At 37.0% G+C, this 22,474-nt stretch overlaps 1 protein-coding gene across 1 annotated transcript in view; it reads left to right on the top strand.

Annotated features, from left to right (window-relative positions):
* The window catches only part of EPHA6 (EPH receptor A6), a gene marked incomplete at both ends in the record, with an annotated part of 485,307 nt that overhangs the window by 384,936 nt on the left and 77,897 nt on the right, over positions 1-22,474 (top strand). Inside the window, one exon of the mRNA XM_080364048.1 lies at positions 18,734-18,860. Within this exon, the coding sequence (XP_080220174.1) occupies positions 18,734-18,860 (127 nt within the window). The remainder of the gene's footprint in view (positions 1-18,733; positions 18,861-22,474) is intronic.

Below are 22,474 nucleotides of genomic sequence, written 5' to 3'. Positions count from 1 at the left end.
AGATTTGGCCCTTTGAAGGCAATCACCAGGTTCATGTGGCCCACACTGAAAATGAGTTTGACACCTCTGACATACATGATATATGAAGGGTGGGGGCTTTTTTTAACAACTGTAATCAGAAAATTTAATGAATAACAGGGGGAAACAAGATTGCACTGTGCTAACAGGTTTGCAGCAACAACATGGCTGATTCATTGCCTGTTCAGGAAAACCATATAAGCAATGAGGAGAATGATTATAAATGACAATTGCAATTGACGGTTAAAGGAGTGAGGGGGTTAAGGAGTATATATAAAGCAATCCATAATCCTGATTCACAAGCTGTGTTTGATTAATTTGTTTTGGTAACTCTACATTAATTTCTTATTCTTTATAGAGACGATAACACACTAGTAAATATGTGACTGAGTATTGATAAAGGCCCATTGCAACTTTGTTATTGCTAAATCTTGGCTGAGAAGTGAGATGTTCTCACTGAAATTAATACCAGGACATGCTGAGTTTGAGAATAATTGATAGTGATAGCTAAGAGTTCTGCTATATTTTAGAGCCCAGTAAAGTCAGATTATATCAGAACCATTATTTGGTAAGCTTCAACCTAATTGTAAAATATTACAGTCTGCCCAAAACTGAAACAGGGTTGTGTCCTTTTAAAAGCCAAATTCAATAACATTTGTACTATTTTTCAACAACAAATCATTCTTTTGTAATTCACAATATTGGGCCGTGAAGGACACAGACAGGTCATCTTGTCCAGCTTCCTGCCCCAAAGCAGAATCAATTATAGTTAAACTAGTCTGGATAGATGGTTGCCTATCCTATTCTTAGAAATCTCTGCTGGTGAAGATTCCACAGGCTCCCTGGGCAATCTGTTGAATGTTTAACTTAACCTTTTTTGTGTTAAATTGAATTTTTTAATATTTTTTTTTATTTTTTTTTTGCTGCACCTTAAAGCCATTAACTCTTCTCCTGTCTGTGGTGGACGAGTTTATGCTTTTCCTCTTTGCAACATTATTTTACATTTGTAGACCATTTTAATGTCTCTACTGTCTTCAGTAAATCACCCAGGTTTTCTCAAGTCTTTCTTCATAGTATATGTTTGCTAGATCTGTGGTCATTCTTAATGCTTTCCTTTGGACTCTTTCCAGACAATTAATATATTTTCAGAGTATGGCTTTCAAGAGTGGATGCAGTGGATGATGAGCCTTACCTTCCACTAGCAAACAGGAAATAATTGTTTTAAATGTAAACTCTGTTACTCGTATTTAAATATGTGTGGTTTTCAATAGCAACCATTGTTAGGATTTATTTTGATTTATTATTACCTATAGATCCTTCTCTGTGAAGCGTTTGGCTGTCCAGTCTTTCCTCCAGGATGTATTCATGTGGTTGTTTACTGCCACCTCCATTGACCTGCTTTGTCTTCCAGAATTTTGTTCTATCTTTTCTCACACATTTCCCTGGCATGCTAAGTCAATTTGCCTTCTGAACCTTATCTTCACAAGCTCCTTCCATTTTGCTGTTTCTTCTTAGATTTAGAAACACACAGTTCCTGTATCACACTCATTAAGGAGAAAACAGAACAGTAGCAAAACCTTGGACCATACTGTTCCTATCTTTCCAATGAACCACTGAGGACAGTTCCCCAGCTGTTATTACCCTGAATGTGCAGTACTTCCATCTGAATAGGAAACAGTGGTTCGTTCTCTTGACTGTGACCCATCTGGGATACACATATATGATATTACTGCCACTCCTATCTGTGAGAGCTGTTTATCGTGGGCAGAAATTAGGCTGGTGTGGTATTTGCTCTTGAGAAATATATGCAGGTTGTCACATACCACTTTGCCATCCTGTATTTGGAAATGTTTTAATTATTATTTCTGGTTCTAATGAATGGAGTTAGTCTGACTGAGTCCTCTTTCCTTTTTAATCCACTGTGCTGTGGTAAACTTCATGAGGCATAACTTGATCAAGTAAAACTGAAGCTGATTTAAGTCTTGATACTTACAACTCTTTTAACTTTTTGTTATTCTAAAAACATATGCAGACCAGCAGCAAAAGAGTGAACTGCAAATCAAATTGTTATTACCACGTGCAATAGTTGTGTGTTCTGTTTCATCTTTTCAGTTAATTCCATCTACAGGATACAGACAGGTGGTCATTATATGTTTCAGGGATCATCATGACTGTCATATGCAGTCACACACATCCACCTGTACTGCCCAGTATATGCTTGTGAAATATCTCCACAGTACCAGCATAGTGAAATTTCTGGGAGATGTAGCTTAGTTAAATGCCAGTGAACATTGCTTAATTCACATGTTATCATGTCTGGTTCATTAGAAAACCAGAAAAGCCAAAACACTTCAAAAAATCGTACCGCTATATTCATTGCAATAGCTGATTAAAATTAACCCTTCTTTCTTAATAACTTCTATTTTGCAAATTCAGACAAGACCTTCAAATGATAACATAAATTTCTTGCAAATATAGATTTCTCTGAAAGTTCCTCATGGAGCTGTTAAGGATGAGGTTGCAAAGCATGTAAAATCAGGTATGAATGGTAAAAATCTCAGAAAAATAAATGGGTAATGTTTTTGAATTGCCAAGACAGAATAAATAAACTAAGCCATAAAATTGGAGAGAATATTGATGGAATTAGAAAATCCTGAAACAATGAGTCATTGTGCAGACACAAGGAATTTAGTAGTTGTTCATCTGGGGCATGATAGTTACGAAGTGTGGAAGATAAGGCAACTGAATTAGTACAGACAACAATAACAAAAATCAAATCAAACTTAAAACTCATTTCTTCACTGCCACGATAAATTAATTTTATTGAATTTGGCCATGGTATAGAAACATCAGTGGGCATTTTCCTGCCACAGAGCAACAAAAGAATTACAACTTTAACAGCGTTCTTGTGGATGAATGTCTTGTGCATCTAGCACATATCTGCCAAACTTCAAATCACAAGAGTGTTTACATCATCTGAAAGTAGGAAATGAAAGTCCTTATTTACACCTTATCAGCTCAATTGTGATACTCTAGCCTGGGGAAATTTGAGGAAAGTACTAAAGAAAGAGTTAAATCACATCGCTTGTATGGATTGTGATGTAATGCAGTCAGGACTGATGGCTCATTGCCTTAAAGTACTTCACTTACTACCTTTCTTTCTTTTGTGCTGCCATTAGTCTCTTAGTTTCCAGTTGCAGTTCTTGTATTACCAGTCACCTAAAGAATGAAAGACTGGCAATAAAGCTACTGTAGGCTGCATTGAAATAAGAACTTATACCAGGAAGGCTGTCATAGTTAGGGGAATATATTTCTATATTTTCATGGATTACAGTTGGTTCTTGAAAATAAGCTAACAGATGTGTCTTGCTTAGGGTAGAAGCCATATCATATCAAGTTTTCCCTGTTTCATGATCTTTTGAGTTAAGATATTACACTAAGACTGTACTTTTATGGGAGAAATCTAGATTAGATACCAAAATAATAGAGATAATATTATGTTTCTGTCCTGTGGCAGATGTTTGGTCTAGATTCATGTCTGATACCAAGGAACACAGCTTCTCCATGAGGTCAAAAGATGAAAGATGGGAGACATAATAACGGTGACTGTTAAATCCCTATTGTTACTTTGTTATTATTTTTTTTTAAGAGAAACAGCTGCTGTTCTCACTGGCTTAACTAAACTCAAACTTACATGTGTACATCAAACTAATAATACATCCCTGGTGCTTTCAATTTGACACAAATTTAATCTCAGTGTATTAACTTCATGTTGCCTAGAATTTCCTTGTGGGTGAAGAGTTCCCATTCACCCTCACAGTTTTGTTTGCGTTTCTCTCATTCTTGGGATAAGCCTACTGCTTTACATATAGGAAGAGGTTATTGTGGAGACTTACAAAGTCATTTATCATAGAATCATTTAGGTAGGAAAAGACCTTTAAAATCATCAAGGCCAACATCAGTAATTAGTTTAAGGGAGAATGCCAGCAATGTGGTACAGGTTAATATGTAAGGACAAGTTATAGTCCGTAGATTTACCTGAACTAGAGTAAGAAAGAGCCTTGTGATCAGTCTTGTCACCCCAAAATAGGGAGACCATCAGCCCCAGGGAACTGCTAGTTCATCAGGTAGTTATGGTAGTGGTTGTCCAGATATCACCCACGATCTCTTGTATAAATCTCTGCCTCAAGAGTTTGTCTTTACTACAGCTTAACAGGCCATACCTAAATTTCTAATGGAAGACAACAAGCGTGAGATATCTTTAGCAGCAGATTCATATGAAGAAGAAGAATTAAAGTATGGATTGGTAATTTTCTCATATAAAAGATCTGATATTTTGTGGGAACATGAGAGTTGGATATGAGGAAAATAAACCTTTGGTTATTTACAACATCATCTTTCTAATGCAATGATTGTTATAAACAACTGCACTTGTAATGCTTTGGATGGGACAGAAAGAGAGCAGAAGACAACAGGAAAGGAACTTCTTGAGAAGGAGGTAATACCAGTTTGTCTTAGCAAACTTCAGAGAGATTTCTGTGAGTAAGGAAGAGTTTCTCTTCATCACAAACCAGACACATCCTTCTCACACAGGAATCAAAGCACTTGCATGGAATATTGCAAGTTGGGCCATGCTTCCCATGTGCAGATTAGTTTTCCAGTGTACAGACGTAAAAGCAGCTGAAAGTAATAGTTTTCAGTAATTAGCAAGAAATCTTTGAAATCTGGAAGTGGAACAATCATATAATGCAATGAAAATCTGTTCAGACTTGTTTGAGTTATGATCTGTTGAAAAGTGCCATGTGTTTTCTGTGTTCTGGTCTGGAAAGCAAGTGAGAACTTTAATGACAGAGGTTTGCAGTGAACACACACCCGCACATTTTGCTTCCTGATCTCACTCAGCCTTGCAGCGCCAACCAAGGCAGATAAATTATTTCTGTATCCACCATTCTTCTAGCACTGTCATCAGCATTCACAGAATGTATTGCCATCATTTTGATAGAGTTTTCATCTATAAACTGTTTATTGAGAATCTATTAACTCAGCCCATCATTATGTTCTTTCTGTATTCCTGACCTCCAAATTCCTTTCTTTACTTCCTCCCTACTGTGAGTCTTGCTGTATCCTTTTCACAGAGTATAATTATCTTTCTGATTCTTAATACATACATACTTCAGGTTCCAGATGAATCAATAATGTAGATGCAAACTGTCTGGGATCCATTCCAGACTCTTGAAGTTTTGGTTGGAAATACAGTTTGTAAAAAATACCGCTTCTTAAATCTTTCATTTCTTCACAGATAAACATACCCTTGCCACTGCTTATAAATAAGGAGTAGATGATAAACCGTTAAGAGGGATAACTGTTAAGGGGGACACAATTGAAAGAGAAGAATGTTTAAAAAGAAAAAAAAAATAAACACTATAATTAGATGGTGTGAGTTTATAGAGCTGTTGTGGTTTAATGCCAGTGAGTGACTAGGACCATGCAGCTGCTTGCTCACCCCCCACTACCCAAGTAGGATGGGGGAGAGAATCGAAATGGAGGAGTGAAACTCGTGGCTTGAGATATGAACATCTTAACAGGACAGCAAAAGAAGAGGAAAAAGCCCCACATACAGAACAAGTGATGCACAGGGCAATTGTTGATAACCTGGTGATACCCAGCGCAATCCCAAGCAGTGATCATGAACACTGGTCTCATATAGCTGATCCTGGAAGAATGAAGACCTGGACAGCAGTTCATGCTGAACACAATTGTCCTTGAAAAGAGAACACCTCAGTCTTGAACAGTGTATCCCCAAAGAAAAGAAAGGCAGAAAAGACAGTTCCAGCTATATAGAGAACATGATGCTAATGGTAGGGAATATCTTATTAGCCAGCCTGGATGTCAGTCTAGGTGCTGTCCTGTCTGTGCTTCCTCACAGCTGCTATGTGCACCTGCAGCTGGGAATCTGAAAAATTCCTTGGTCTCCTTGGCAACACATTCTTTTCATACCAGCTTCAAAACACCGCCTGGCTACTGGAAAGAAAAAAATAATTCTATGCCAGGCAAAGGTGTGTGAAGTTTAGTGTGTTATCACATTATTCTCATACTAAATACAAACCAAAGATGGTGCTAGATATTAAAAGTAAGAGATTCTTGCTACTGTGAAGGAAATCAACTCAATCCCAGCAAAACCAGTACAAGAGTTTTCAGTTTAATCATATTCTTAATTTAGGCACAAAACACTAATGGCAATCCTGTAAACACATTTTAAGTCTCACATATATTCAGTCTGACATTCCAGAATAGATTCATGACTACGTAAATCGGTAAATATTGTCATTCTTCTACTAAACTTTAACAAGGTAATTTCTGCAGAATAAAATTTGAAAGTAAATCAGTTTAACTGATAATTACTTCATTTCAATATTTCATTTAGAGAAGCGTAGTACAGAACTTTCATAATAGAAATCTGAAACAAACTACTGTACTGTTGCTTGAATTCACGTAATTTATTTCCTTTCTTCCTGAAACAACACAAACTTGTTAATTTCTCCCTAGACTGATAGTAGCTTGCCACTTTGGAAAGGGGTCTCTACTCTTTTTTCTGCTTTTCTCCTCCCAGCTGTAGTTGAGGACATTCTTCAGCATAAAAACACTGTTCTGCTCTTTTATATAGGACTGGCAATTCCAATTTTCAATAAATGCCTTTATAAGAATTGAAAACTATGACTTCGTGCATATGTAGTCACTGACTGCACAAAATTATTCTTGCCAGAATCACTGTTGCCAAACTAGCACAGGGAAGATCAAATGAGAGAGGTTTTACTACATGGCATTCACCCTTAACACCAAGTGGTCTTTGAATGTGAGAAAAAAAAATCCTCTGAATACACTGATATCCACAAAGAAATCAGTAACAAGCACAACTAATTCTCTTGGGTCAGTAGTATTTTACAAAAAAAGGAAGCAGAATGCCTGTGCATATGCCAAAGCCCATCAGATAGGTACAGGAGCTGCCTAGAACCTGGCTTCTAACATGGGTTATCAGGTGTGGGCTGAGACACCTTCACTGAGCATAGGCGTAGAGGTTTTGTTATCTGGCATATAGATTTGTAAATGTAAAGCAATATATAATACATTTCTAATTAAAGAGTTCATCTGAGGTCAAGATAATGGTAAGACTATTGTTGCTTCTAATCTTGGCATCACTTATTTGAGAGAGTCACTTGGTGTTTGTAACCAAGAAGAAAATCAAAACTTTGTACTTAATTTCATTTATGTTAGTGAAATGTGAATTGTGAAAGTAATCCTCACCCTGAATTTATACTCTACATTTGCTTAACAAAAAATAACTTTTAGTCAATTGACTTTTTTGGAGCTTCAGCCCTAAGTGTTTTTCTTTACTAAAAACCATAAGCTTTTTTTTCAATGATACTAATTACTGTCTAAAAGTGGAAAGCATTTATCTCCTACTCCTTGTTCATACTGTTACAGGCTAGCAAGGCTAAAAGAGTAGATAATCAGAGCTTTAATTGCAGAACTACAAATATACAGCAGGCTGCATGAATTCATTCATCTTCAAATGTCACCCATTAAAAGCTATTTCACTCACAAAATTAAAACTCACTGAAATTGTTAAACTTGCAGTACAAAATTAAAACCTATTATCTCCCTTTTTATGGAAATAACATGAAAAAGGACATCTAAAAATTTAAAAGCCCCTGGAAGTTCTTAACGATCCCATTTATAAAACTTCATCAACATGGGAGGTTCCTGCCTTAAATGATGAATTCCACGTCATAGGACTGCTCAAATTTTGCTCAGAATCTTTCCTTCCAAAATCACCAAACCTGGCTAATCAAAAGATGACTGAAATGAAATTTATATTGCTAATTACTAATGGGTTAATCATTTCCCAAAGTCATGGTGAACAAAATTAATCACAAAGGTTTGGGCCAATATTGCAGGCTTGTTTTTTTCTTTTACGAACACTGTAATTTTAAAGTATTTTGTTTCCATCTAATTTGATAATACATGCATGATTGTTAAATCCAATGCAGCATACAATACTTGGAATAGTGCTCTGGGTATCATACATAACTATAAATACATAAAAATTTCAGAGTTCTTGCTTAGCATTGTACTAAAGCTAGTTTCAGTTTAAGCACTGACTGAAAAAATTCTTATTTAAGAGACAGCTTAAACATACACAGATTGTCTTATCCCATAACAGAAGAATGGTATTTCCAATTACTATTCCATTAAGACTACAAAGGTGATTCAACACAACAGTTGTTATTGCTGTTAAAAGCCTTTATCATATTAATGTTGTCACACCAAGTCTTCTCAGCAACCAGAACTTCAGTATGCATAGGCATTTAACACATCACAAAATAAATGGCTATAACGTTTGTAGAAGTCCTTTCAAACAATTCCCTCATTTTTTTTTTCCCCAAATTGCCTGTTTGTCTAGAAGCAACAGGGGAAATTAGATTAGATGCTAATATTCTACTCAAATATTCTGTAACTTCCATCAGTTCCTCCCTAGGAATTGTAAGCTTCTTTCAACATTTGCTTTTTCTCCCAGAGAAGTCATAAGTAAAGCCAAAACTTGGTATATATGGGATTTCCTAAAATAGTCTCTTTCTGAGTAAATATTCCTAAATCTGGATTTATTACCTTCTGCCAACCAAGAGCTAGGAGAACTCCAGCACTTCAGGTTCATAGGAAAGCATTGTCTTTCACAAGGATCTCAAGGTTATGTTAATTAAGGTTGAAGACCTGAACAGCAGTTTTGCCCTTCCAAGTTTTCATCTTCTTCACGTTTACAGATAGACCCCCATAAATTTAAGTCCAGAGCAGAGATTAGGGGACTTGATATGGCAGGGCAGACCTTTTAAAATATTTTACCAAGAACTAGGTTATAGTGGTCTGCTTCTCAGAAATGAGGCCAGAACATGTAGATGCTTTTTATTATTCTCAAACTGATAAAATTAAGGAAAATCAGAGTTAAAATGAAGCTGAAAAGTAAACCCAAAAAAACATGGAAATAAATAATCCATACACCTGAACTACTCATTATGCTATCATGCAAACACCTCATACGGAAAATAAGCAAAGCAGCATTTGTAGAAAAACATTCTTTTTCATTATTATCACTTATTGTCGGTAGAGAAGATAAGAGAAATGGTTTCAGACACACAAATCCTTCTTCAGATTGTTGTGTTGAGGCTGGGTGCCAGAAAGCTTCTCTGCTCTTCCCCAGAATATTGCTTGGATACTAAAAGAGACAAACCTATGCGTTTGTATAGTGTTTCCACAAGGCCATCACAAATCCAGCAGGGCTGGTGTCATGGCAGTGCCTCTGTCCCCACACTAGATCAAACAAAGCCAACACTAAGTCTCCCCTGGCCTCCGGGCAAAAGCAGAAAAGGAAGGAGAGTTAACATTAAAATTCCTTCATGTGTTTCATAATACACATTGCAGGTGCAGGCTCAGGTTCACTGAAGTACATGAGTGTACTTCACTGTATAAGGCCGGTTAAACCTTAAGTATTTTTTTAATGGAAATTCCCAGTCTTATATAAATATTAATATGACTAATAAGAGTTAAGAAATCTTTACAGTAATTCCTAATACTTTAAATGCAGTTTATTGCTGAATATTAAAAATCTCAGATAAGGCCCTTCAAAATCGTTGCACAGTCCTAGAATTACAAAATACTAAAAATTATTCTAGGCTTTGTAATCTTTATTTCTTCTAAACATCATAGAGCATGTTCATTTTGTATTTCCTTGCATTTCTAATAAAATTATTAAAGCTCTTATTTTAAGAAAAAAACAAGTTACAAGCTAGCCAGAACATATGGATTGATTAAGTTGAATATACAGTTGTTTGTCACAGCTAGGCCGATCCAAAACAGGGAAATATATATCCAAATCTCCTCCAAACCTCTGTGCTAAGATCTTTCATCAGTCCTTCTGTCCCCCCCTTTTGCTTGCACTTTTATTTTCTGCGAAGCACACATATCTCCCTACATATTTTTCCTTCTTCCAGATAGATGTATTTCTAGTGTTCCTCTCTCTTCTGTTTTTTTCTAATAAGTATTTCTGATCCAAAGCTTTTAAAAAGAGCTCTTTAGGAAGTTTTAGTACCTTTTTCCATTGTTTGTAACTGAAAGCTGATTCTTCAACAAAAGCACAATCTTCTGCTCCATGGATTTCTTAGAGTTGTCCTCCACATGTGTGCTCTTAGGGCACATCTGCACCACAGATATTTTGGTTACAGCATTTTTTTGCAGGAGGCTACTGCATCCTATTGTTTCCAGCGATCTAATGGCTCTCTTTAAGAGCCGTTTGTGAATCTGGGCTCATTGAGTACTTTGAAAGACTGATGCACTTCTCAGAAAAATCACCTAACTGTAGGCAAGATACAATTGCTGTCCTGAGAATGACGGCAGCTGACTTTTGAAAAAGAGCTGTCCTGCTGGGGATGTTGTGCAGTAGGATGTTACTCTTCAGTCTTTTCTGAGATAAACTTATGCAGAACAGCAGGGAAAAAAATGACCCTTTTTTTCCAAAATAAAATTTTCAAGTGCACACAACTTCCCTAAGATAGAGCAAAAAGAGAAATTTTAAGCATCCTATATTCCATTTTTTAAGACTATTGAGGAGAAATATGTGATGAAGCTTGTTCAAATTCTGTCCTGGTTTTGTTAACAAGACCAATTCTCTTTTAGGGATTTTTCCTTTCAGCTCGGTTCTTCAAAGTACCTTCTAAGTAACTGCACTTTTCTGAATTTAGCCACATGTTTTCTCAGACACAGCGCTCCGAAACTCATAAGAGCAGCCAATGGAATGCAGGAGAGGCTTATGTTTAGATTTATTGCTATAACAACTAAGAATTCTACTAACATCCCATAATTGAGAGGGGTGTATTTGCAAGGAGGTGCGGACAGAACAGGTGACTGAAACTGACCAACTGAGTATTCCATCCCATACACATCACACACCCTATAAAAGAGGGAGATCACAAGGGCCTCGCTCTCTTCAGCCATGGCCAGCATTTGAAGAGCACCCTGCCTGCCGTCCCTGCAATCCGAGGCCTGAGACCTGGGACTGCTAGCAGGGATATTCAAGACTGGGTTTTGTATATTTTGTATTATTTTCTCTATTTATTAGTAGCATTAGTAAAGCATTTTAAAACTTCTTCCAGCTTGCAAGTCTAAGTCTCCCTTCCTTTTCCTTATCATTTTTCCTATGCGAGGAGGGTGAAGGGTTAACAGAGAGCATCTGACATGGTTTATTGTCACCTTGCAATTAAACCATGACAATTTCTTAGAGAGCTCTTCCTGAAGTGTGTTTTGATTGCTCACAAATATTCAGAAAATCCATTTACTTTTCATGAGTAATACTCATAATTCGAGATGAGCCGAATTCAATTTTAAACGCATAGCAGTTTATTCTTAGATGAAATCACCAACAATGGCTACGTAACTGCAGCCCAAAAAATTAAGCAACTGGTCATGCTTTGATGGATGGTGTTGCAGACAAGTTCCTGTGATCCTTCTCCATTTTTCAAGCCACAGAACTAAAGTTAAATGTGGGTCATCTTTTGAAGTGAGATGCTGAAACCCAGTGAAGTGAGGTAGTAACTCAGAGGCAGACAAAAGGAGCTTTGGATTGTTCCAGGTGTCTGGACAGCAGTATATATCCACAGCACATCCTAAGACCGAAGTGATCCCTCGGTATAGTTAATCTCCAATCTTAAGGACTAGCAAGAGCACCCTCGTTTTGTAATAGAGACATTGCTGCATCCCTCCAACAGTAGTTTATATTTTGTTTTCCTGTTTCTTCTATTCATACACCTTGGTATCTTGCTAAATCTACTAGCATAAATGATATAATTTCTCTTGAGAACACGTCAGGAAATTACTGTTTCTAATTAAATTAGTCAAAGTCTATTTAGTAAATGAAGAACATTCTGAGTTTTATATTGGCTGCATATTTAGGACATCTAAATATTCTAATGGTACTCTCTCGTTTGAGTTAAGATTCCAAGGTCTAGATTTTAAAATAGTGAGTTTAAAAATTCAGACTGCTTTAAAAGTTGCTCAAACAAAGGCAGATAAAGACCTACAAGTTTTTGAAAGTGACAGAATTATTTGTGAGTGCTCTGAAATGATGTCATTTACTCGAGTGGAATGTGGGGAAACGAAATTAGACTACCCTTTGAAAATCTGCTGAACGTTAGAGTACACATTTCCCTCTGCAGAGCAAAATGCATTTCATAGAGGTTTTGATTGTACTGACTTAGGTATCCAAGGGCAAAATTTAGCCTTCAAAAGATTTCACTGTATTATTTGCAAAGTAATGGAAATCTCCCCATGATTTGGTTGGACTGGCTGACCCCCAAAGGTCCCTTAGGATCTCAAACATTATGTTATTCTGTGATTTCAGTAGGGGTAAGCACACTAATTATTGTTATTTGTTGTTGTGCTCTAATGTTTTATGATATGTATTGCAAAACACTGTTTAGTGATCCTAAGACATATAATTTATGGAGGTAAAAATTTAGGGATAACACTATCATTTTTGCTTGTGTGTGTCAAAAAGTTCTAAAATAACTTATTAAAAGCCTATCCTAAATCTCCAAATTAGTGCATTTAAAACACTTAAAATTAATTGTATAAATCTGTGCTTTCCAAAGGTACTGAAAACATGGTCCAACAAATTCACCAGGGTTAAATCTTAGCCATGTGTCTGATCTATTTTTTTTCCATTCCAAGTCAAGCATATTGAATGCTCTACAGAATATGACATCATAATTTCAAAGTTTTATAAAGCTATTCCTCATTAAAACCTTCCACATGTTCCCTCATAAAAGATTATCAAGTAATGTGCAATTCCAGGTGGTCTAGGAAGGATAAATCAATAAAATCATGTGAGAGAAAAGTCGACCAGTTTTCAGTGCTTTCTGTAATGGATATATTACAAATAATTTTGGAAAAAATGCTCTCAGCCTTCTTCTAGCTTCCCTGAGGAAACACTAGTAACTATAAAAAGCAGGTTTTATTTTAGAATGGAAGGTGCTCATAACAGAAGCCATCCCTCAGCCAGACATTGAGTGATAACATTGGGTAATTCCCCTATTCAGAAACAGGAAAACTCTTTCTACATTCTGTTCTTTAGTTTTTCATTACTAAATGTTACAGTTCTGCCTTCATGAGGGTGCAGTTAGGAGTGAAAACATGCTGAATTCATTCAGTTGCTTCCTGCCAAACTGAAAAAAAAGCTCATTATAGCCCTTTGACTCACTTCCACAAAGCCTTCATCTGTAGAGTTCCTAAGAACTTCTCTTAGCTATATTTTACAATCCCTGTAAGAAAATCATCAAGACAACTGACTATATAGAAATGAATAGCCACTTTTTTAACATTGAATACACTGTGCTTTTTTTTTCCTCTTTTTTTTTCTTTTTCAAATTCTAAAGAAAATCTATAGGAAAGGAATAACGAACTTAAGTCTTCTTTTGATGGTACTATCAAAGAGATGGCACTAATAAAAATAAATAACTGACAGTAATTGTGACCTCTCTAGAACTTCTCCTTCCAGTTTATTAAATTAAGCTGCCAAAGGGCTGCTTTTGACTTTGAAGCTGTTAGATGCCTGAAAAGACACAGCACCTGAAATGGTGAATTTGACCTACCAAAAGTATTGGATCAGTCTAAAGTGTAATAAATAAGAACCAACAACAAATAACAGGGCTGAAGAGCAGTCTGCATCTACAGTAGGCTTTCTGATAACCTGCTTCAGCCAAGTCATTAGACACAATGCAGAAACTCTAGAAATGTTCTCCCTTTTAAAAGCAAATCTCACAAGTTGCACTAAGTACAATTGCTATAGTGAATAAAAAAAAAAGCACTTACTTTGCCCCCAGCATGGCTCAGAGATCCTGGCACAAACAGAACAACCTCACGGCCCTGTCTGCCTGTACCTGCACAATTTAACAGCTTCAGATCCCATTTCTGCAAGTCTTGTGTGCCCAGAGGCTGCCATGGCATCATCTCAAGTGCTGCTGATGGTAGTGGGGCAAAGAAGCCACCAGCTGACGAGGAGCAAAGTGTGGGATGTGGGTCCCTGTTGGTGGCTGGTGCTGTGCTGGCACTGTAGTGTATATGGGAACGAAACTGGTGGGAATGTTTGCACTCAAGTCAGCAGATGGATGTGAATGGGTTTGTACTGTCATTGACAGAAGAAAACTGTGTTCCATTTCTGTGAAAAATTCTGAGGGTACTCTGGTGGAAGTTTCTATGTCTGCAGCAAAGATGATGGCTGGTTAATGTTCCTCAGCTTGCTCACTCCCTCAGAGTTTTGAAGTGCAAGTTACTTAGTTCCTTTTATGTGCTTCTCAGTATAGTTCCTCCACCCCTCCCCATTCAAACACAAGTTGTGTTTCACTCTAGTCCATTGTGTTCCACAGTATTGCACTGGGTGTGTTTGGTGCCATTCTCTTCATCCATCCATCCATCCATCCACCCATCCATCCTTTCATCTCGCCAGTACTTGTATTGACGCATGGCAGAACTTTCTCTCCTTTGTAGATCTAGGACTCCTCAGCACAGTTACAATGCTGCTAGCCCTAGGCCACAGGATGTGCCTTTGTTGTGGAGAGAAATGACTGTTCTTTCTGGCTGGCCGTGATGCTGTGATGCAAGTGCTAATAAATGCGTAAGAATTAATGTATGTGCTCCAGAGCTGAACTAAGCAGATGTATTTCCTTTACCCAACTATCTACTCTTGCCTTTCTGCTCTGTGTGATAATATGCCACTAAAACCACACCAGTTTAGGATGCTGTACCAGTGTCTTCCCTATCAAATTCTACCATTTGTGATATGATATTCCCCCTGGAACAACAGATGAAGAAGGAAGGCAGGCTAATTGATTCAGCCCTCCCCCGCTGCCTCTGAGCGCAAGCACTTAGCTGTAATAATTGTGAAACAGAAGAATTTACACTGAGTTATAAGCTGGTATCACAGAACTCAGTAAATGGTGTATACTTCATGAGCTGTCAGCTTTTCAGAATATTGCCATCTATTTTTACTATTTTAATGCACTTTTCCAATTAATATCTGTAACTAATGTAGTTTCCCATGCTAAGGTGGCATAAGTTTCATATGTCATAACTATGGAGGAGGGAAAGGTGGGTTATTTTTCTCAATAAGACCATGCCTGTAAACTGTTAAAGAACAGTTGTATTTCAGGGCACTGAGGAATCATGGCTTAATATTCATGTCTCCTTCTCTCAATTTAGAACCAATTATACCTTATACCAAAAGTTCTTCCCATTGGTGTAACTGCACCTACTGCAAAAATAATGAGTGTTAATTTTTGCGCAAAACAACAGAATGGGTGCAAAGCACTAGTCTCTGTATGATGTGCACTGAAAGAATGGCATTTCTCGAGAAAGTTTGTCAACTAAAGAAATAATATCCCAGCATCTTGAAAGCGTCCAGTGTGGTTGCTTGTAAGAGATTATTTAAGTCAAGCATTAAGATTTATTTTGCTAGCATACACCTCTGAAAAACAAATATTGCTTTTCCAATTTGGAGCATAAAGCAGAGGGATAAAAAGCAGCAGGCACATTTTTTGTGGACTTTTTTTTTAGCAAAGCATGTTTCCAATTTGGAAATAAATAAAATTTAAAAAAAAAAAGGCGGGGGGGGGGGGGGGGGGGGGGGGGAGGGGGGGGGGGGGGGGGGGGGGGGGGGGGGGGGGGGGGGGGGGGGGGGGGGGGGGGGAGGGTGGTGGAGAGAGGGAAGAGCACATCTTCATTGTCCAATTAAAAAAAAAGTTCAGATAGAATGAAATGCAATTCTTCTTCATTGATTTCCACACAGAATTTTATAATCTTTCTGAGAAGGTTTTTGTCTTTAATACCATGCTCCCACCTCCTTTCTTCTTTGTTGTGTTAGCAGAGACCTTTCCTCCTTTCTATCTTGAATACAATTGCAGATTTTCTTTCAAATATTTCATGAATGTTTATCCAAACAAGTAAAAATTTGAGTAAAACTTCTAAATTACTGTAAATGCCCAAAGTTCTTATCAAACTTCTGTCCTTCTGGTGGTGATTGATGGGAGTTATGAGAATTAATTTTCTTTCTCAGCTACCTGCAATAATAATCAACTTCCACATATATAGGCATGTAACAGATTCTCGTACTCTAATCACGTTGTTCAGGTGATAATACCAAAAACACCTATTTGTTCATTGTGGGGCATATGCTGAATTTTAATTTACGATCATGCATGTTTTAGGATGAATGAACTTTCAGCCTCTCCTTTGTCTGCATTTATGTCAATGGTTACTGATCAGGGCTGAAGGTTACCTACTTTGTCCTTTTCAGAAGCTGTTTGTGGGCTTTTAGAAGAGATTAAATGAGGTCTTGTTCTTGTAATGCTGTATTCTACTTAATGAAAGACATTTTTGAGGTGACAGTAGACTATTTGGATGGGATTCAGTTGCCTAAAATGACACTAGGTGCCTACTCTTAGATACCTAACTACTGCTTTGCCTCTTGCGGTCACTTTCAAAGATCTGCAGATCATGTCTGCCCCTCGAGTGTGCATGTCTCAGGTTTTCTAGAGCATCTCAAATGACACAAAGCATTTATGCTTACGCAACTGAATCCTACCTTTTAAGTGTGTGAGAGAAAAAGAAGAATTATGTATTCTTTTAGAAATTTGCTGCTTATAAAGCCTTAATAATTTTAGCCCTCTAGCTCTCTTCTTAATATTCACAGGTTGTATTTCTCCAAAATTCCCTGCTCCTTGTTTTTCTCTCTGAATATGTACAATAAGTGAAATAAGTTTGGTTTTACCTTCATTACTTTCTATAACAACGTTATTGTAAGACTACAAGGAAATGAGTTATTTGCAATTTAACACCATTTAAATGTAGGAAAATGTCAACGGTGAAGCTCAAGCTGTTTGGCTTTTGTGAAGGTCTGCGCATATGGCATGTGACTCACAGCGGGCCTACTTTATGGTTGGTATAATTCATATTTTGAAACAGAGAAGCAAAGTTTTATTTGAGAAGTCTTCATCTGTTCATTATTTAGCCTTCACATTTTAAGATACTCTTTAGTACCAAACATCTTGGACTTAATGGGACAATTTCCCATTTTAAAATTGAATTTCTCTGTATTGCATTCTAGACTCTCTATCCATGATTGCTTCTGAAAATATTTTAAAATTAAAGCCATGGAATTTAGAAACACTTTTGCAAGAATGCCAAATGCTTTACTGGAGTGGCCAGAGGAAAAACCTTTATGCTTTATCTTTAGCCATCAGTTATAAAACTGCTGCATCCACAACACTAATTAAATGAATTATTTTTCCACAGACTGCAGCAAGTCTAATAACAAATTTAAAGGGCAAGTGTATTGAGGAGAAACAGTAGTACTCTTCAAAAATACAAGAGAAAAATCCAAAGATCTCTTACACTACTTTAAGTCCAGCAAATACATATGTGTGTTTGGAGGCTAAATATTCCTCACTACATTTTTATTAGTTAAAAAAAAATACCAACTGTTGCATAAATTTTAAGAGGGGCATTTTTTTTCTCATCGTATATCAATATTAACATGTTTTATATCTCTTAAAAGAGCATATATTAAATACTTGTAAGGTGATGTAAACAAACTTACCATTGCCTAAATTTTTGGAAGGATGTTTGCTTGATTATACTTGTAAAAATGCAAAAAATCATTCTGGCTGTTGATTTAAATTTATTGCAAGGTGGGAGAATCTTGACTCTGGGCTTTTAAGCTGATGTGTAGAGCTCTCATTTCATATTAGTCTTTGACGCTGGCATTCACTGAACACTAACATGAGCTAGCTGAAATGATGCCCCTAGATCTCTGTACATATGCTGAAAGCTGAAACAGTGGATCAAATGATATAGAGTCCTTATTTATCATCACTACAATAGATATGTCACAAGTACTTATTTTAAAAGGGGTGGATGAGATAATCTCTGTCTCCAGAAATAAAGCTGTACATTTAGGCAATAGAGTTTATTCTATTGAAAGCGTAAAATGTGTAAAGCTTCTGATGAGAGCAAAGCAGAAAGGGGCCATGTCTATACTCCTGGCTTTTGCCTGCATCAGTATATTGACAGATGATGGGAGACGTGATAGAAGCTCTGACTGCCCTGACACAGAAGCGAGTAATATAGCTGCAAATTCTGGTTCCCTTTCTCTCCTTGCCTGACATGACTTTTGTCAGGTGGCTTTAAGATGCTGGTACAAAACACAGATTTGATGGTATAGCTTCAACTCTACCAGTCTCTCTTTGATTTACGTACAAAACTGGAAAATGTGTGTATAGTAGAGTCATCAGGAATGCATTATGAATATCCAACAGGTGTATTTTGCCTTTAAAATCTCAAATTTTTCCATTCATCCTAGAAGTGCTGGAATTCTCCATTTGTAAAGTATGCAGAAAACAAGCTCCTTCTGGTTAAATCTGTGTATTATATGACCTGGTTAAAAACAAAAACAAAACCACACAAATATAAACTTTTCTCTGTTTTTTATAATATCTGTTCCAGTGAAACCACGGTTAACTTTTTACAGGTTTGGTTACTCTTTCTTTAAACAGCCAACTTCTTTTATCAGCCAAAGAACAAGTCATTTGATTAATGATAATTTTTATCTCTTTGAAAGGATCCTTTCCGACCATTGGGGTGAAGTCTCTTTCGAGATTCCTGAGGGCGGGATTTTTAAATAGCATCCTGGCCTCACATCCAGTGTCAGGGGGTGGATCTTTACCCCCCAGCATTTCCTCTGGTAGGTATCCCACCCTATTCCCCCACATCGATTTTTCCCTTCACCCTTTGCCCCATCTCTCCACACATCTTAGGGAAAAAAAAAAATGGTATTGGTCAGACAGGGAGATTAGATGCCCCTTCCAATAAAAAGCTGAACTGAAAGTAAATGGAAAAGATAAATTACTTTTCCTCAATCAATGCATAGGAGAAACTGTGAGGGAAACTGATCTGTAGTTAAGTGGTCAGCCTATATATAGAAAGAGAAGGCTTGGTATCTTCTGTCCATGCACCCCATGAAGCATGCCCATGCACACCAGGGAGTCATAACTTCAAAAATGTCTATATAAAATCCTAGATTTTATGTAACTCTATGACTCTTGCCTAAAAATTCCCTTGCTAAAACATGGAAGCAAAACAAATTTGGAAAGGCAAAATTTAATCATGTACTGATATAGTGTTTGAATCCTTTATATGCTTCTGTAGTTGCAACTTGTGGCTTGTGAAAGCTGCCTTAAATTTTTTTAATATCTTTTATCACAATTTGAACTAGTATGAATGTCTTAAAATGCGTGAGAAAACCCCGTTGCCTGTGCTGCCAGCACAGTATTCCACACCGCCTCTGGTGACGTCCCCAGCAGAGCCACAGCTGTGTGATGGCATGAGGGACTCCAGAGGTTGGTTTGAGGTTGAGTGTAGGCTAAGAATGAGACCCCCATGCCGAGTGGGTGGGCTGCTGTCAGATACTGGGCTGAAACGGGGAAGTAGGACAGGTTAGAGGCACTTTTTCCCAGAAAGGCTGTATGTGTTGTCCATTCTCTTCTGGAGCCATTAAGCACCATCTTCCATCAACGCTAATAAATTAAGAATGAATACATGTATCTTAATTATAGTTAAAACCGAATCAAAGTTCAGTTCTGTTCCTTTCCACACCACATGTTTCTATGTAAAATTAATCTATACGTGGGCTAATGTCACACTTGTATCCTTTCAGGCCATCTCACCTATAATATTACTTTCAGGTTTTTTTAAAGAAGAAAAATGTCTTATGGTAAAAGTAGGGAGAAAACTGAAAAATTGCATAATGTTATTGATTTTCTATACAAAAGAAACTGTTCTACTTCTCTGTGCTCCATTTTATGTATTGCAATAATGGTAGGACTCATTAACACAAGGTGATTTTTTTAAAAGTGCTTTTATTTCATTGTTTACTTTCTTTCGTTGAACAGAAGCTTCTCAGCAACTTTGATGTCTTTTCTTATGACTGTTTGAGTGTCTATTGTCAACAGATTGTAAAATACTTTTTTTTTTCTCCTTGGGATAGTATCTATAACCAAACAACTGTGGAAATAGAAATACTCCAGGCCGCATAAAATTCTCTGTTTTCAACATAGTACTATGTATAGCATATCATTGATTGTATTAAATTACAAATGGCTTAATTGCACTCCTGAACTGACTTCTCACCTACATACCTACTTAAAAGTTCATTTTATAAAGTACTCAGAACTGTTGTTTTCTGAGTGCTTGTAAAGCTTTTAATCACCTTTTTTTACTTAAATCATAACTCTTAAATGTGATTTGTTTAATAAAACTGGTTCATAATTTCTTGTTATTAAATGTCTTTTACTAAGAATTATGATTCAATCTGATGAAATAATACTCAAAATAGGGAAAAAATTGAAATGCAGGTACCTGATGTGCAACATATACCTTAGTAAGGTAATGGAAATAAATGTTATGGTTTGATCATGTCAACAACAACAACAACAAATTATCCAAGCAGCAACCCCACGTAAAGGGAGAGAATGCACATCTTCTGGAAAGTAAGGATTGTCAGGTAGTCTAAAGCCAATGAAGAACTGTAATAAATCCAACAGACAAGATGGGTCAAGTGACAAGTCAGAAATTGCTGTTAACAAATGTACCCCAACATTCTTATCTGTAGTGCTGCTATTTAACTCTTCCTTTTTTACTTTGTCATATTTGTATTTACATTAAGCAAAATCTTAATTCTGAATTGCCTCTCTCTTACAGAGATGACCAGAGGATGCCATTCCATTTAATGATAACTTTTCAAATTGCTGAAACTGGCTTTACTGTACACTTGAGCAAAAACCCCATACATGTACTACTTTTTTTGTAAAGAAAATAGAAAAATCTGTTGAAGAGAGTACTGATCCATGATGTGAGAGACTCAGAACTGAATCTTTTACTGTGCATGATTCAGTGGAAAATATAGGTTTATCCTTGAATCCTTAATCACTTTAGCACAGAGAAGGGACGCACCCTTTGTTCCTTTGTATCAAAAACCACTGCACTAAACACCTGACCTTTTTTCCTGAGTATTGCTTTACCAAGGAACCAAGATACCCAAGGCAACAGTGCTCCAAGAAGGTATAATATTTAAGCAGTGATATCTGTGTTATCGTGGCAGCCTCTGGCTGCTAGGATGGCAGCAGGTGGGCAAAAACAACTGCCCGTGGCAGTCCTGATGCTGTCGTGAGCAGTGCCAGGGTGGCTGTTTGTGTGGGGGTACCGGGGCAAAGCACAATCCAGTGCTGCCTTCAGCAGCACAGCGACCCCACCTCCCTTATCTGAGATGCTGGGCTCATACGGCTCAGTAGCTTTCATTAGCCTAGCAGAAGTACTTAATATTTAATAACTTTGCTGAGTTGTAATCTAATTGCTTCACATATAGCTTATGTGTAAGATTTCAGTGAGTTTAACTGCATGGAAGGCTTAAAATGCCTTCATTATTCTGTGATTGAGGTCATTAGGAACAAAGATAATGAGGTGGGTTTTATTTACAGAAACCTTTAACTCCAAGCTAAGTGGCAGATTTACTTCAAAACAGTCAGAAAATTTATCCCTTACTAAAGACAAAATACATTTGCATGTTTTTTCTACAAAATTCCCCACAAATGTTTTAAGTGAAACACAGAACTAAACTAGAAAACCCACCATAAATAAGTATCTGGAAAGCAGCTTGGCAGGGTGATGTAGCTGTTGGTTTCCTTTTTTCCCTTTCTCCCTTTCACTTGATAATCAGGGGAGTGTATTATGGTTGCACTGACAGCTGATGTTCAGTTTTGTGTAATCTGATGTCTGCTCTTGCGCTGTGCTGAGGTTCACTTATGTAAAAGGTATCCTCATTTAGCTAACCTAAAGATTAATCTATGCTGCTAGCATGGGGCATTACATCTTTCTGCATAAATAGATTGCCTCAAATGTGAGTGTTTTTTTAAGCCTAGACATAACTATGCTAATGCAATAGTGCTTATGTGATAGTTACATCAAAAGTCTGTCACTGCCATACAGCCATTTCACTAGAAGCAAAGCTTTCAGCAGGCCTTCAAATACCTATCCTAGACTTCTGCAAAAACAAGCCCATTTTCATACAAAAGCCTCCATTTGATTTAGCTATCATTTATGTTACAAATTACTTAGTTTCTAGGTATCCCACCTGTTAGCAGGACAAATTCACAACTCGGTTGATGTAGATCTATAATGACAGGTAGATTCACGTAAGCAATAAGTACTTTTTCTCAAGTGATATCCTTGCATATCTTACATAGAATTCTTGAACCACTGAACAGTTTGCACTCCTTATCATACTTAAACTGGCATGAGCTGTGGA

Source organism: Nesoenas mayeri, assembly GCF_963082525.1.
Source record: "Nesoenas mayeri genome assembly, chromosome: 1".
Taxonomy (NCBI): Eukaryota; Metazoa; Chordata; class Aves; order Columbiformes; family Columbidae; genus Nesoenas; species Nesoenas mayeri.
This window is presented reverse-complemented; position numbering and strand designations above follow the sequence as displayed.